The sequence below is a fragment of the Glandiceps talaboti genome, chromosome 4 (genome assembly GCF_964340395.1).
Source record: "Glandiceps talaboti chromosome 4, keGlaTala1.1, whole genome shotgun sequence".
NCBI lineage: Eukaryota > Metazoa > Hemichordata > Enteropneusta > Spengelidae > Glandiceps > Glandiceps talaboti.
Genome location: NC_135552.1, coordinates 12,207,535 through 12,226,100, shown reverse-complemented (window position 1 = coordinate 12,226,100; position 18,566 = coordinate 12,207,535). Strand labels below are relative to the sequence as shown.

Here is an 18,566-nt window from a genome sequence, read left to right as displayed (position 1 = left end):
CATGAGAGCTTGCACTGCCTTCTGCCATGCTACTGTACTTAAACCAGCAAAACTGTGCAAATACCACTACTGTGCATGCACACCAATTCAAGTTATCACTGATACATAATTCATATGATACTGTTATTTACGTATCTGTTACATGTACATCTGTGTGCCGGTCTAGTCTATGTACTGAAAGATGCCATATCGTCAACATCCATGGCTTGATAACCAATTCCACCATGGTTACAAATGCACTGTAAAGTGAATCCAAACAGAACAGATCCAGTGGAAATTCAAACCCTGTCACCTTGTATATACAATTTACAACCTGTTTGGATATTTATAATATAACAAGGCTTCACACCATACACAGTACCACCAGTCTTATCTGTATCTGCCTTGTACACTATACAATCTACAAAGTTTTGTATTAATAAAAATATAATCAATTTTGATAATTTAGTCTGTCTACTCATTGTGTATGAATGTTACTGATTGTGTACTTTGCTTCATTTTACTTTGTTTGCTTATATAGCACAAAAATGTTCCTGCTTGTTTTTGTTTTGTTTGTTTGTTTTTTACACAGTAAAAGTACCAGTAGCCTGTAAGGTATGCAAAGTTAGGGCACCCTCATGCATGGGCTACCCATTTACAGACCACTGAGGGCACAATAGCACACTGCCTATCTTACCACCTACAGGAGTGTAAAAATAAAATATGAGAATTCTATTAGTTTGTATTGTTGAGTCAATATATCACAGATCACAAAAATTTGGGTATCATTTTCTATTGTATCATCACATCATTGCATCCTGAATTTTTAAGGTTTTCAAAAACTAGGGAGGTATACTTCGTTGAACCATAGATGCATTCGGGGCTAGTACATCGGATTCCATGATTGAAACTAACCATGCAATATGTAATCACTGTGGTGTAATGCACATACCCTGGTAGAAAGATGAAAGTAGCCAGTTGGTATTTATTTTAGATTTTTAATTAAAATAAAAACAACTTTTAATACGTGTTTCTATTTTGAAAAACAATGTCAAAGACTAAGTAAAAGTTTGGGATGCCTTAAAAAAGCACCTAAACATTGTGTAAAAAATTTGTTATTGTGTGCACACTGTGATTTGTAAATAAACTTGATAAACACTATCTAGGGGTCTTCACACTACAGATTCTAAAGTAATAATGATAAGTAACACAAGTTATAAAACTATGTATGGGTGGGGTTTCATATATGGAAAAGTAACTGATGCCTTGCAGAATGGATATGACTTATGTTTACCCATGTTATTTACAAATCACTTCATGTATTTACAACCAGGATTTATAACAAATTCTTTACACATATTTTAGTTTGTTGTAATATATTGAGTAACATACATGGACTTATACTCTGCTGTAGAAAAACCATAGGCGTCTATGGAAAAACATGGTAAACTTGTTTCACACACAGACTTGTCAAACTCTTCAGGCTTTTTTCCACTTCGCTATAGTATTTGAATATTTTTTTAACACAAGTTTGTTCTCTTGTTTGCAATGTATAATGACCTGAGTGCACAGTGAGTGATTGTAAACAGTTTGATGGATGCCAGAGCTGCCCAGTCAATCCCTTGGGAGACAACTAGTAACTTTGGAAAAATGCTTTTAAATAAAAGCTTGACATTTACCTTACGAAACTAAAAATGAATAACAAAAACATTGAAGAATATAACACTTACAAAAAAAAGTATCCAGAGGGGCTGGTATAAGTCTGTTTTACACATTAAAAGTCCAAAATAGATCTGATTACTTTACATGTAAAGAGAACTGGGCAAATGTATTGTTTTCATAGTAGACAGTATATCAAATATAGTTTAATCATAAGAACATGAAATTTTGTCTTGTTTTTTTCAATGTACAGTCAACAAGTTTGACTTTTGTCGAAATCTTACATTTTTAACATCGTAGTAAAAAATCATGTAGAAATGCATGATTGTAACAAGATATTAGAAATGTTTTCCCGCTTGTTAGTGTTTGTTTGCATTGTGTAATTGTGTTACAAAGTAATGTTTCTGTAGGCTGCAGTTGCAATCAAATTGTTATTTATGTACAATCATGTGTATACACTTTCTGTACAAAGACCTATGTCTAGTACAAAAATAACTTTTAATTAATCTTTTTCAGAAGGAAAATAATCATTTACGTGTACTGTTGTGTTTTAAATGACTCGTACTCGAAATAAAAATTCGAGAGGAGGAGAAAAAAACAAAGTGCCCCGTGTGAGGATCGAACTCACGACCTTCAGATTATGAGACTGACGCGCTGCCTACTGCGCTAACGAGGCGCACTTATTTTGAGATGAAAATAATGTGTACTTAAATAATAAGCTATGTTATATAACCCACTGTATTTTTTTTTCGTCAAAATTGCTGTTATTTCGTTTTCATTTCAATTATACTGACTTCGACATGTATTTCTATAGTATTGGAACTAAAATTTGTTATGCGGGTCAACAGCATATAGGTACTAAAACAGAAAAGGACCTTTTAACTATCTGAAACCAAGTCTTCTTTGCTTGAAGAATTCTCACGAGCTTATAGGGTCTTACAAATGGCGTCGCTTTAGCTCCATACTCTGGTGTTCATCTGGAATAACTTCAAAATACCCCCATTATTCTCGTTTTAGCGTTAAATTTTAGAGAGTGGCACCATGTACACTAATTTTTCTACAGAAAACAGTGTTTCCTTTGAATATGACCATGGGCAAGTAAGTCAACTGAGCGACGATAACCCACACCCTATTCCAACGGTTGGCGATGACAAAGACACCGCTGCTGGTGGTACAGAAGTAAGTTCCTTGTTTTATTCTGAAAATACATATTACCCACGAGCTTTACACTTCTTAAAACCCTAGGACGACGTTATTTAGAAACTATACGTTTAACATACTTAAAACCACTACTTGTACGACTATGAGAACAGACGTCCGTACTCTTTAATTTGTACATAATATGGGTAATAAAAATATTCATCCTACAATTTGTATTAATCACAAGTCATACACATTGTGGCTTCAATGTACATGATGGTACAACTCAACTCTTTGAATAGTCCTGCTTGCAGACGGTGCATGGGTCTAGATTACTGACACGACCCTTAACGAGAAGGAAGGGACGACTTACTCCGTATTTTATTTATTTATTTATTTATTTACTCTACGACCCCTTTCAATGGGAGTATGAGAGACAATTAAAAGTCTTAAAAAATATACACATCAAAAATACTTTCAAGAAACAAAAATCAACAGATATATACAGAAATTTCAGACAGAAAACATATACATTATACGCAAGCAGGACTACTCTTTGACTACTACGTATGCAAGCAGGACTACTCTTTGAATATCTCAACAATTCATAATTGCCTTGAATATATGCATAATTTGTGTTTCAAAATTCTACAGAATAATTCTGCGTTGATTGAAACTTGAAAATGTGCATACTAAAGCCCAAGATTCAAGACAATCTTTCCATGAATCAAAGAAAATATCATGTAATTACATACAACAATATTGCAAACTATACAGTGCTAACCCAAATATTTCAAGAAGACTGCTCTCCTCGTCATCAATGGGTCTCCAGTTCTGTCATTTCTTCTTTGGTTGGAAATGTATCATTTGTGATGATATTGTTTATAGACATAATCTCAATGTAAATTAATATTTGTATCATACTATTTTTACTGCCAATGACATCCTATGATCTTCCAGTAGAATGACATCCACACTGACTGCTATGTATAATTTGCGTCTACATCTCATAGGCATATGGTAGTGTTAGTGCCGATAATACTGGTGATACTCAGCAACTTGATGTAAACAAACCAAAGGTTGAAGGTAAATCAGGAGAGGGGAGTGGACAAGGTGCAAGTGAAGATACAACACAAGGCACAGATGGTGAGGCTGGTGGGAAGCGTAGAGAAGCAACTGGCAAACCTCAATTCCCTGATGAATTTTACTGCAAGGTAGGTGTCATGCTCATTTCAGTCTTTCCCTATAAACCTACACGTCAATCTTTGATGTTGGTGCTGTGGGGAATTTTTTTTTAAAAAGTCAGCAATGATGAAATGTTGAGTCAGTTCTCTCCAACAGAATAATAATAAGAGTAGGAGTAAGTGCTAAGTAAACAACCATGAAAACTGATCTTCAAATTTTGCATTGGATTATACAAAATAAAGGGGAAGATTCAGTCCCTAGCTAAGTTAAGAAAAAGTCCAGTCAGACTTATTTCTACCTTTTAGTTTAGTACACATATATTGATTAGTACTATCAACTTACATATGATTTTGGACGAAAAAATAACACTTCAATTAATTCAACTTTTAAATTGTGAAACTGCTCTTGACATGGGTTCAGTTGTTTTGGGGAATTTCTGCATGGTGATTGCATCACATTTACCCTATTCTTAGTTGAATTTATACCTAAAACATTTATCAAGTCAATATTGTAATGTTACTTTGTAGATATGTGATGCCAAGTGTACAGGTGAATTCATCTACCAACAACATATAAAAGGAGCTCGACACAAGAAGGTAATTCATTCTCACAAACTCACTGTTCGACATGTGCAGTTAATTGGCATATTGTGAATCAACCTAACTACTTCCGTCACCCAGAGTATGCTGATTGTAACAGGCAGACTGGAAAAAACTTATGCCATTTTTTTTCCTATTAAAAATGGCTTTAATTTGAGCGTTACTTTCAATCAAATTCCAACTGCTTCTAGAAGAATTATTTATGGCATACAATTCAAAATGACCTCAGAGTCATATTGATATATTCTTGATGAAGCAAACACTGCTACACTATTTTTAAAAGTTCAACTACATCTCTAAAATAGTGTATTTTGCAAATGTTTTGTATGTATTGTGCATACCATATAAGGAAACCTTGTGTGAATAAAATATATGTAAACAGTGAAATGACATATTTGTCCTGAAAGCTAGCACTTTCATAATACAAGTCAACAGTGTGCATGTTTTCACATAAATCAGAAGTGTTCCCTATAAACATGGTAGCTGGAAGAGGCCTTATTACCACTTCTGATGCTTAATAAAGCCAAGTTTTGCTGTGCATCAGGATGGTAAAATTTCAGGCTGAGAAACAGAGAATTAAAAATTGTCACCTGTGTCACTATCGCATTTATTACAGCTTATTAAATGTAATATACACAAACATCAAACCATATTCTCTAGAATCCAGCAATTACATGTTGGCTTACAGTGCTTCACGTATAGCATTGTGTTAACTTCAGGTTTAACAGATCAACATTTGTTGATCCTGTGCATGTATTTTTGAAAAGCAAATGCCCAGAATCACACGTAATGCAGAAATATCGGAAAGTTATAGAGAGTAAGATCATACATGCAGTAATTCATAAGTATCTGTACTGTAGAGGAGACACTTGTGAGAAGTGCATTTTTTGGTTAACTTGCCTGTGATTGTGAAGCAAGGTTTCCTTGTATGGTTTCTTTGATATTGTGTAAGTGAATTTGCTATCATTATTCATTTGCATCACTATATCATCCACTGTACTTCTCTCTGTTATGCCAGCCTTGAACCACAACATTCAAGTTTCACTGGTCATAGGTCAAATCCTTATTTCATATCACAGCACAATCTGATTAAAATCTGAACAAGAAGATGTGTAAGATGTATGTAACAAGCGTTCACAAAAAGAAACTAATGTGAAAGCCAAAAAGTAATCGCGAAAAGTAGAATACATTAGATTGAGTAAGCATGACATAAGGTAATTAAAGCTAAACAACCCTCTCTTGATTAGATTTTAATCAGATTGATGATTTATAGCGATAGCTGGTCTACAGGCATTTGTCACGTCAAGGTTTGGCAAATGCCACATCAAGATTTTGTGTTTGCTTTCCTAACATGAAATTTAATACTGAATGCCCAAATCAGTATCAATACCTGGATACAGGTTACACAAGTTTTCATTATGAAATCAGAATAAAAGGAATGATGTTTAAGAATATGACTAACACTTTGGTCATGGTTAGTATGCCTACTGACTGAGAAAAGTACAGCATCTCTGGATTTTCTTATTTTCAAGGGATTTAATTTGCTTTGGAGACAGAATGTTTGTTTTGTGTAATTTTCACTGTTATCTTGAGATTTGTATGGAAAATATTTATAGAAAGAGTAAACTGGGATCACAGAAATTAAATCCTGTGTAAAAATAAGATATTCCAACAGCACTACTAGAACATACATGGTGCATGCAGGGCTCGAAATTAACAGTAGTCCAGGGCATGTAGATTTGACATTAGCAACAGTCTAGGTCACATAGGCTACTAAACATTGTATCTAGATTACCAAATTAGCAGTAGTCCTGAGTACATAAACTGCTAAACATTGTATCTAGACTACCAAATTAGCAGTAGTCCAGGACACATAGACTACTAAACACTGTATCTAGACTACCAAATTAGCAGTAGTCCAGGGTACATAGACTACTAAACATTGTATCTAGACTACCAAATTAGCCGTAGTCCAGGACACATAGATTACTAAACGTTGTATGTAGACTACCAAATTAGCAGTAGTCCATGGTACATAGATTACTAAACATTGTTTATAGACTACCAAATTTATAAGGTCGTAGTCTGTCAGATCAGTGGACATTAATAGAAGACTGTTGCTGAAACAGTGAACAGGACTAAATCAGACTACCTAGCATGTTAAATTCGAGCCCAGCTGCCATGATGTAGGTTGTATGTTGTAAGGCATTTGCTTAAGAATTCGAAAGATCACACAGGTTGTCAATATACAGTAGTTTGAAATACATGTATTTGTCTTTATCACAATTGCAAGATGATAACACAAAGTTCATTTCCAACACAAGGATTGCTTTTTGCCAAATTTTGCACTGGGTGCGAAATTGAGTAGATGCAGTAAATGTGACATTTCCTATCTCTGTCACCACAAAAATCAAACTGGTGAAATGCACCAGTGGCTAAAAATATTCATCAACTTGGTAGTTGAAATTAATTACAAGGGTTCTAACACACATGGAGTTCTACTTTTTAGCATTGTTGAACTGCATATGTGTTATATCCATTGTAATTCAAAATGTACCAAGTTGAAAGGTTTAACTTTGAAAAAAAAATCTGGTGTATTATTGTCTGCCACACAAAAAGCACCAATAATGGGTATAATAATATTTATTAAACTTTCAAGTTGTATTAGTTTATTCTCCATGTATATTTACAAAGTTCTCCATATTTCCTTATATAGTAGTATGGTTCAAACTACTACTATTATTATTAAATTATTAACATAACAATGCATTCTTTTGTCGTGCATTTCACCATGACTTATTGTTTTGTGTGGAGAACATTGTAATCAATTGTACTGTGAGAATTATGGAACAAACTAATCAGCTGTGAAAGAACAGGTAATAACTATACTCTAATACTATAATTACTGTATAACTTAACCCATGGATAATTGGTGGTCTTTACTGGCAACCAGTCTATATATGCAATACGCAATGGATTTTAATCTAACCATCTAAATAACAACAGTTGAAGATTTCAACCTGCACACTTCTACCTATCCTGGAAATAATGAAAGCTGTTATATGTATTTAGATGGTCTGATTGAAATGCTAGCAGTTGCACATTCCTCAAATGGAAACATGTATGTGTCTTGGTGTTGTGGAAAATCAACTAACCAGCATTGTAACTCTCTTTTCCTTGTAGAATGTTGCCAATGGCTTGATTGGTGGTGAGTAGACAAGATTTGATTCAATTGAAATCTTGTCCTTGAACCTGATCATCCCCATTTTCATGTAAGGTGGACAGCCCCAAACATCAAAAAACAGTGGGACTGTACCACTGTACAGGGAAATTGGGGGTGGTAGGGTAAATAGCCCTGTAATCTGAATGAAGATTATAGTGCTTGGTCTGCAGGAGTGAGAAACTCTCTGATGTCACCAGTCTCGCTGGAGACAATGAATATTCTGCTGTGAATAGAACATTCCAAAATCTCCCTTGGAATACAACTTAACATAAACACAGATAAGTATGGAGTTCAGTCAGTGGTTTTGTAAGCTGCTTGTGTCAATCCAGTGTTTTTGTTAATGTTGTACAACCATAGTAACAAAGTGAAGGAAGAATTCTGGTAGCATTTGTGCTATCTCGTATTCATCATAATTTTGGTTTTGGAAACTGAGTGAAATGATCGTGTTAACTCAAGTAAACTTTACCTATATTGCACTGAACAAAAACACTTAAAAACCACTGACGAAAATATCTTCAAAATGTGTCAAATATTGTTCTGTCATTTCCATGTATCACTCCAAGTGAGTGAAACTGGAAATTCTGGCAGGCAAAAAAAAAAAGAAATTGACATTTCCCACTGGTAATAGTGTGGCACGCCATTTTGAACAAATTGTCTCAAAAGTTATTTCAGTTCAGGACTTCATTTATATTTGAAAGTAGTTATGATGCCAAGGCTTTCACAAGCAATTAGGATTTTGTGATTTTTCACTTGAAAAAAAGGCATGGAAAATTACTTTTAATTGTAATTGTGAAAATGGTGTTCCAACTATTGTCAATGTTGATAGAAACAGACATAGAAATAGAAACTAGTAAAAAAACATCTATGTATATGCCATATACACATGTACATGAATGTACACACACACACACACACACACACACACACACACACACACACACACACACACACACATACACACACACACACACATACACACACACACATACACACACACACATACACACACACACACATACACACACATACACACACACATACACACACACACACACACACACACACACACATACACATTGCAAAAGATATGGCCAGTTCCTCATTGGCTACTGATACAGTTAATCTGTCATTCATTGGTTAAGACTATACTAAGGTATATACATACATACATACATCATACATACATACATACATACAGACAGACAGACAGACAGACAGACATACATATATACAGACAGACATACGCACACATACATACATGTTTATAGTAGGCACATACACACACACACACACACACACACACACACACACACACACACACATTAAAACAATTATGTTAGTGGAGTCTGTCAATTTCAAATTTCTATAGCGCGTAGGCAAAGGGACATGTGTCCTCGAGATCATACAGATATAGATGATAAATTCTTCTATTGTCTATGATTTAGAGGACAACAAACTCAACAGAAATTTATACAAATTTCATCTCAGCTAATATTTTAAAATTATCAGGACCATTTTCTGTGTCGTAGATGTCACATTAAATTGTGACATCAAAATAAACAATAAATTCAAAAGAGATATTGAGAAAATGTGCTTTATGCCAATTTAAAAACCATGTATATATTGTATATATGGTTAAAACCAATGTCCACTTAAAAGATAAATGGACATGTACTTGATTTTTTCTCCGCTATCATGAAGATATTTCATGAAAAAGTAGAAAATGATACATTCATGGGAAAATATGTCTTTTTGAATTTCTTACCTATACCATTCATTGATAATTTTTTCCTTTGTTTACTAGCACCAAAGGTGAAAAACATCAGAGCCAAGAAGAAGAAGGTAGCCAAGTTGACAACCAAACTTGCAACGATAAAAGAACCATTGTTAGGTGAGTGTGTACTTGACCCTGTACAGTTACTGAAATTCTGTCATGGATGTTTATACTGCATACAAGCCAGGCTGACTGCATACCTTGGTCATTCTATGTCATACAACTTGCCTCTATGTCACTGGTTCTGCAATGCTCGATATATTGAGTCATCAAAATGTACTATTATATAAAATCACCATTATTTTTTCACATATTATGCTTACAGTACTATGATTCCCAATGATTTTCTTCATTCAGCCAAAAAATACTAAATTATCAACTCGTGGTGACAAGGCCCCTTGGGTCACTCATATTTTCCTTGGCCAAACCATGAAAGATATTTGGAAATATCTAATAGGCCATTCCAGACTGCAAACTAGAAGTTGAGATTACAGTGCCCTCACTCAAAGTGAGGGTATCATCACCTCATAGTAATGTTAATGAAAAGCTTTGTCCCTTGGTATTCTGAAGAAGTGTAAATAAGGCATGTTTTTTGTCATCGAGGAAACAGCAGGGCTCTATGATTAACCCAAGTAACATATACCATGTATACCCCCAAGTTACACACAGACAGGAGGCAGAGCGACACCATGGCAAATTTTGGAAAGACGTATTGATCTCTATGCACAAACAAATTAAATGTAAATTAAGGATAAAGAATTTTTTTTAAGTAGATATTTAAAGCACTTTTCAAATGATATATGTTTCATGTCTTTGAGGAAGAGATTTATGTCTTGCTGGGTTAGGAAAAAAATTGATCATGAAGATTGAGTCCTCACAAATATTGGTTGTAAGTCATGACTTACTCTCTACTACTAAGTACTTGTTACCTCATCATAAACCAATTTACATAATAATTCAGTGTTAGCGATTTCTTATGATTTTATCACTTTTTTTTGCAGAGATTGTTTGATGAGATATCTATTATTTATGTAGATGAAATTCTTACATTTATGCTTCTTTTACAGGATTGGAAGATGTAGTTGAACATCAGAAGGAAGATGAATCCATGGAGGAACGTTATGTATGTGATTTATGTGAGACTAAGTGTGATCCAAGAACTATTATATCTCATGTTGTTGGAACTAAACACAGATTAGCATATCTGGTAAGATATTTTGTTTATTTATTTTATTTATATATTTATTTGTTTATGTGTTTATTTGTGTTGTGGTTGTTAGTGTGTGCATGCATGCATGTATGTGTGTATGTATGTATGTATGTATATATGTATGTATGTATGTATGTATGTATGTATGTATGTATATGTATGTATGTATGTATGTATGTATGTATGTATGTATGTATGTATGTATGTATGTATGTATGTATGTATGTATGTATGTATGTATGTATGTATGTATGTGTGTACTTATGTATGTATGTATATGTGCATATAATAATAATAATCTTTATTCATATAAACAAATTCGGAAATTTGTGTATGTATCTATGTATGTATGTAGCTATGTATGTATCGATTTATCTATGTATGTTTTTTGCTTGTTTGCTTATCATAAAGAAGTAAACTTTTCATCTCCAAAGCGTAAACACCACAAAGAACTCATTGGTCCACTTGGAGACCTGAAAAAGAGTGAAATGACAGCCAAGTTATCAGAAGCTGCCAAGAAAGTAGAAGAAGAGCATGGTAGAAAAGAAATCCAGGTGAAAGTGGAACTAAATCCATTCTACAAACAACAAGAAAGAAGTACCCAAGGCAAAAGACCCATGAACCAGCAAGATGGTGGTAAGTGGTCTTAGCTCCCATTTGTTTGGTGCGTGTAATATTCTTCATCCAAACTTCTCTTGTTTTCATCTCACACATTCTACAGTTACATTACTGTAACAAATAACTGATGACAAACTTACAGCTGATGTAATCTAGCCAAGAACTAATACATTTATATAGATTTTGATAGATTGCCAGTATTGGTTTCAAAGTTTGTCTTCAAATTTACTTCATTTGTTAAAGTGTACAGTAAAGTACATGAAGATTTTATGATGTATCTCAGATGGATACTAATAAGTTAACTGTTACATTCCATACATTTGTCTGAATAAACAGAAAAGGAGTTTTCTGTGCTTTCTTGACCAAGTCTTGCTTTTTTTCAGAGATATATGCCCATCTGTTTTCTGTTTGAATGAGGCCATGTACATACCTGCAAATTATAACTACCACAGAATGTACTTGTTCAAAGTAGAATTACGTACTGTCGCAGCAGCCATACCATTCAAAAAATACACTGGACTTGTAAAACTGCAGTTTTTGTTAAAATACTGAATTGTTTGTTAATCTTGAATTAATCACAGGTGGTAAGTTTCAGAGGACTTCAGGAGGATCTGACAGGGGCCGAGGGCGAGGTGGTGGCGGTAGAGGTGGAAGAGGAGGTGGGGGAAACCAAAGGGGTCAGTTTGGAAGAGGAGGGGGAGGTCGAGGAGGGCAGCAACAAAGAGGTGAGTATGGCAATTAAAGGGTAAATCTAGTGTGGGGAAATAAAACTTGTTACATTATCAGTGGGTTTTTTAGTGCTGTTACCATCATTAGCATAAATATACCTGTGTAATACAGTTCCCTCTTTATTTTGTCTTTAAAAAAAGATACTGTCTATTTAACAAGGTCATTTTGTATGCAATGTCATACACATTCATGTAGGCTATCTTTGGCTTCAAATCTCATCATCTCTCTTTCCCATCGCGAAATCAGGAACCAAAAATCTGGAACCAAAAGTTGTTCGTACAAATGAGTAAATCCCCCAAGTGTTACAATAATGTAAACAGTGTATAAGAAGTGTCCTAATATGACAAATGTACCATATTAGGACATTGTGTAAATGCCCCAATACACACTGACTTCTTATTGGGTAGAATTCTGTGATTGATTAATGAACACATGATGTTAATGACTGTGTTGATGGCTTTAGTTGAATTTGAAATTTCATCTCAGGACCTCGTTGAGCTAGATGTGAGAAGAGATTCAAAGCCACAGATAGTCTCTAGACTATTTATACATATTTAAATTGATATATGGAACATACAGGAATTCAGGTATTTGCTAGTCAACTACCTCTAATCCCTATTTCCAGGTATTCTATAATTATATATCAACATACTGTATCTTTACATATGATATTACATGTAAATGGATATTATAATCAAAGTCATGGGTTTCTTGCTAGGTTGGTCTGGAAAGCAATATGGTGGACAACAACAACAACAACAACAACAACATCCTCCATCCTTACTTGGTGCTAGTGGTTCATTCAACACTGGAGCTGGGATGTTTATGGGCAGTAGCGACTTTGGTGGTCAGGGTAACAGAGCAGGTGATTGGGACAGAGAATATGGAGGAGGAGGCACATTGGGCATCAGAGACATGAGATTTGGTGGCCAAGGGGGAGGGGGAGGGGGAGGAGGTGGAGGAAGATTTGGTGAGAATAAATGGTCACAACCTACAAGAAGTGATGGTGCTGATAGAGGGTTTGATGCTTCGTATGACAACGTATATGGGGATCAGAAATCTGGGTAAGTATACCTAGTCAAAATGTATGAATTACTTTTTAGATTCAGAAAACATTCTGATAGCATGTATGGATTTCAAAGGAGAAAAATTATGATGTTGATCAGAAATTGATCAGTTGACATGAATGCTTTTTCACAAGTGTTCCAATATCCCTTTCACCCCTTTTCGGTTTATCAATCCCTACAAGGGCAGACGATTATAATGGGATCTGTCCATCCGTAACACATCTTTTCTCAGACATGCAATATCTGATTGCTTTCAAACCTGTTACAAAGGTGGACATACTAGTATAATATGGGACATATGCACATCCCCTTCATTTTGCAACATATGTAAACTTTACTGAATTATAATTATATACCTGTAATGATAATTGTAATAGAGGTAAAGTATTTGAGAGGGAACTGTGTTTTTGACTTGTTTTCAGTTAAATTCGTTTCACTGCCCTGTAGCACATCTTAAGAGAAACACCATAGCTGAATAAATGTGGATCTTATTTTAACAATTTCCAAGGCTTTCAAGGTTAAGAACTCAATGCTATTCTCTTGTATACAAAAATTATTTATTGATCCCATGTCTTTTCTGTGGTTTAGAATTAGGTGATAGAATCACAGTATATAACCACTTTACTTTGGCTTTCACATATTTTACTCTGTGATTGTGAACTGTCATAGAAAAATGCCTGTATATCTGATTTCGTGGACAGGAGTCTAACTGACAGACTGATGGGAGAATCTCTTGGACAAGAAAGGGTTGGTTTTCAGAGAGCTGACAGAGGCAATATGTATGGAGAATCAGATCGTTATGGTGGCCCATCAGATAGATTCAGCCGACCTGTGGACCGATATGGGGGACCAGATAATCGATACGGTACTGGAGGTTTTGATGATTTCACTGTGAGTACTGATTTGCTTAATTCTATCCATAAGATAACTCACAAAAATAAGAAAAAGTCGCATTAAAAATTTTGCACCCAGAAAGCAAAGATATAACTCTCATAATGTTTATCCACATAAAGCCAATATGTCCACTCTTGGTGCCAAAAGTGTGTAGGAGAAAAATTTCTTTGGCAATTGAGTACAGGGAAAGCTGACATTATCGGGCACACACAAAAGGAAAAGTCCAGTCAGACTTATTTCTGCTTTTAGTACATTTGTATTGATTACTGCTATCAACATAAAGGAAAAGTCCAGTCAGACTTATTTCTGCCTTTAGTACACTTGTATTGATTACTGCTATCAACATAAAGGAAAAGTCCAGTCAGACTTATTTCTGTCTTTAGTACACTTGTATTGATTACTGTTATCAACTTAAAGGAAAAGTCCAGTCAGACTTATTTCTGCCTTTAGTACACTTGTATTGATTACTGCTATCAACTGACCTGATTTTCGGTGATAAAAATAGCACCTAACGTACGTAAACTTATTCAACTTTTAAATCTTGTAAAGAAGGTCTACTGCACATTTTAGGGTTTATTGGAAAAGCCTCTGGTTATGACAGACATCACACTTATCGCAATCTTTGTGTCTCGACAAATGACAAAGACGATATGAAGTAGACTGACATACAGTAAATTTTCACAATTATTGTACCAGTAATTCATGTCAGTGGAATAAAATGTGACACCATTAAAATTCCTGGTGTTCTTTGTGTTTGTCTATCAAGCAGACAGATGAAGTACCACCGAGAAATGTTGGTGGTGGTGGCGGCAGTAATCTTGGAGTACTTCTCAAAGAACTGGTAAGTTGGTGTCTTTCCTTTGACAAATCTACCTGTCAAATGATCTTCCCACAAACATGATTTCATCAAAATCCATGTATACAACAAGTAAAACGACTGTTGTATTGGGTAGATCCTCTGTATCTATATCACCTCTGTACATGGATTATGCATTCCTGGTATAGTCACACGCAATTTTGCAGATTTGAAAATTTTAAAGATCGTTTATAAGATCTTATAAATACTTGCACCACAAATATCTAGCATCTTTGATCAAGAACTTGGAATTCAGACTGAGCATGCTCTGATGCAAAGGATTATGGGATTTAAAAAGCTGTAATTATCGTAATACTTGATCTGGGGAGATTGATAGAATAGCCTTCCTGTAATGGTCTGGGTAACCAAGACTTATGGTTACAACGATATATACACAAGATTGTTTACAACAGTGGTTCAAACATGTTTATTGTCATATTTCCCACAATGCACCACACAGGATATTGAGAATGGCAGGTTGCAATTTCTCTATTAATGTAGCTCATGAAACATGGAATAGCCTTTGTAGATAAAGAAAAGATATGAACATCTAATTATATGGTTTGTTGCTTTTGATTGCAGTCTACATGTATTGTACGCAATGAAGAAGATGCTGCTATGGCATTACAGGTGTCCAATGCTTTAACACAGGCTTTGTTAAACTACAGATTGAGAAATGTACCAGCAGAGGTGAGTATCTGTGATATCAGATTTAGTCCACTGATGTTGGAAGAAAATTGAACCTCAGTTACAAACTGTATCACTTTAAACACTCAGTAAATCCTTGTTGACATATCCATAAAAAACACACCAAACATCATAAAGGTAGATGCTGTTGTAAATTTGCATTTTAATTTGTTTTTGCAGCTGATGGGTCAAGGAGGAGGAGGAGGAGGTCAAACTCTAGGGTCATTGATGGATAACCCACCACCTCTACAATCACATGATCATAACCATGGAATGTAGCTGTGGACAACCAGTCACTTCTACCCTAGACAACCAGTAGACAACCAGTCACTTCTATCATAGACAACCAGTTGCTTTTATCACAGTGTTATGTATGTTGTCATGGAAACAGTAACCATCACTACCAATGCTAATTTCACAATAAGACAGCCATAAAATGATTCAACTACTAGGATTCATTTTCAATTTCTTAAAACTCTTAACTTTGTGATTATCATGTACTAAAAACTCTGATGTTGACATGGCTTACTGTAAAACTAACAACAGATGAGTTCTACTGCCAGAAATTTCACCTCCTTGTCAATGGCATTGACAGTAGTTCATCAGATAATCCTTGGTAGGATTTCAACCATGTTACAAAAAAGACTTTGTGTACAGTTCCACAAGAGAATAATTAATCATTCAGGAGGTTTTTTTTGCAATGAGTACAATTCCTCTCTTAAAGGCATACATGCTCTCCATTCCCTTTTCAGCAAAACTAACCCTGGGTATGCCAAGTTTATTATCTTACATTGCTATCTCCACTAAACAGTCAAATTCAAACACAGTGAGCGTATAATTCATCCAAGTACTTACTTTGTAGTAGCCACATGTAATTGTTTCAACATTGAACTTTCACAAATCTGTCGCAGTGTCAAGACCAAAACTGGTAACTCCACCCAATCATATATAATTCACCTATCACCTTTAATACTGTGTACATGTAGTAGTTCAAAATTATAAATAGGTTTAACATAGCTATATTCAATCATTCCAAAACAAGACTTTCAAAAATCTGTCAGTTTACACTTAAAATGTTGGAGACTACATTAAGACTTGCCATACAAAGATCATATTGACCAGTCCTCTAACTTTACTCAAAGTGTTATATGTTTTAGTTTCATGCATTCATATTCATAGCCAGTGTCACATAGCAGTCAGTCACTTTTCTCAAAATTCAAGTACACTTCTTACATTCAAGATAAAACAACTGTATATTGAGGTGATTGCTGATCTCTCAGTCACTTTTTAATAGACTGTAAGATACGTCATTCTGCCCTCAACGGTCTCATCTTTCAAGGTTTGGTTGATGTGTGAGGGCGCCCTGACATGGCATACCTTTACTGTTTTAAATGTTTAACATGAAAAATTGAAATAATTGTGAAAAGGATGAGCTGTGTAACAAATTGGGTATAATACGAGAAGAAATGGAGATAAATTCACCATTCTGTATTGTACATGTGTTCACTTGATTCATTCTTATGTATTTTAAGTTGGTGTCATGTTTTAAATTTAATAAAGGCTTTATACTGCCTGTTTTGAGATGAGAACCACATTTTCTTGTCATTGATGAATTTCCAGTGTTTGTTTCTGGTTTTATGTGTTACATAGAGGAGCATGTTGTAGCCCTGAAAAGGGGGGGGGGGGGTAGTTAATGTAAATGATATTTGGATGTGTCATTGATAATTTACCTGTGTGTTTCTGGTATACAGAGGAGGGTAATTCAATTTACCCTATGGGTATGTATTTCTGGGTGTTACTGTTGCTCTTAAGTGGTGTAGATTTGGGAAAGGTGGGTCTAAAATGGCATTATCAAGCCTTGGTTTTAAATGGTATCAATTCTTCTATTTCATTATTGTGTACACAAAATTTCAAACAATTTACTCTGGAATTATATTTTGGTCAGACCCTGGTCAACCTCACAATGCACAAAAATCTATCCCATAATACAAGGTCTTTCCATTACAACTTGGTTTACTTGATAGGTATATACTTTTTACTTGCATTGGTCTAAAATTGGGTCTGTGATATAGTGCGAGGGTAGCCCGCTTTTGCCAAACAAGATGACGAGTGATAGTCTCAGTTACCCAGACATTTGCCACTGGGGGCTCTGCCTATGAGACCTCCCCAAGCAAGAGTTTGGGGAAAGTGAATCCAGACTCACCTGCACAGGAACTAGCTCCTGGAGCAGTGCATGCTGGGGAATACTTCACATCTAATATTGCAGGATGAGTGATTAGAGTACCTTCCTGTGAAGTTATCACTTCTCAAGTGACTGATACATCTTAATTACCATGAACAAGCCTCGTAAGCCCATTTTTATGACCTGGGAGAAATGTACTGTGTGATTTCTGGTACAGGGTTGTTGGAATATGGTTTCCCCAGACTCTTTGTCTGGGTGATCTCTTAGAAGAGCCCCCAGCAGTAAAAGTGTAGGTAGCCAAGACTAGGTGAGAGTAGGTGTGAAGTTACGTACATGTGCGCAATATTCTTTAGTTGTCCCCAAATCATTTATAAGACACTAACCAGTGCCAATAGAGGAAATGTAAACAATACTATGTAGTATATTGTCTTATAAACATAGACTGAAATCACACAATCAAAACAAACTCCAAACTTGAGTAAAATTTAAAAAAAAAAATTTAATTAAAATAAAATATTTCTCCATGAATAAAATGCTTTAAAATAATCTTATACTAATGAAAGCATAAAACATTATCACTGAATCTTTCATCTCGGAACTCTTCATGATTGCTACCCTGGAATAATAATAATACAATAAATTTGGAATGTACAGATTTTCAGAGACATTTCAAGTGTTTGACTTCATTAAACGAAAAATAACTTGGCTAATATACACACAGTGTAGTTAAGAGTTACTGATAACTAATTTACAACTTTTCGCCC

General features: G+C 34.9%; 1 protein-coding gene and 1 non-coding gene across 3 annotated transcripts; one reads left to right on the top strand and one right to left on the bottom strand.

Annotated features, from left to right (window-relative positions):
* Positions 1-2,241: 2,241 nt before the first annotated feature.
* Positions 2,242-2,314, bottom strand: Trnam-cau (transfer RNA methionine (anticodon CAU)). The gene has a single exon. It is a non-coding gene; the product is annotated as a tRNA-Met (tRNA).
* A 273-nt stretch (positions 2,315-2,587) lies between these two features.
* LOC144433889 (uncharacterized) lies at positions 2,588-17,175 on the top strand. 2 transcript variants are annotated; one of them, XM_078122283.1, is made up of 13 exons: positions 2,588-2,817; positions 3,792-3,992; positions 4,491-4,559; positions 7,746-7,770; positions 9,590-9,676; positions 10,627-10,766; positions 11,204-11,405; positions 11,969-12,112; positions 12,835-13,180; positions 13,885-14,074; positions 14,847-14,918; positions 15,516-15,623; positions 15,801-17,175. In XM_078122283.1, the coding sequence occupies exons 1-13, from the start codon at positions 2,680-2,682 to the stop codon at positions 15,897-15,899; spliced, it is 1,821 nt and encodes a 606-aa protein (XP_077978409.1). In that variant the 5' UTR covers positions 2,588-2,679; the 3' UTR covers positions 15,900-17,175. The 2 variants fall into 2 exon arrangements, with proteins under 2 accessions (XP_077978409.1, XP_077978408.1); XM_078122282.1 differs by having other exon boundaries at positions 14,844-14,918.
* The last annotated feature ends 1,391 nt before the right edge of the window (positions 17,176-18,566 follow it).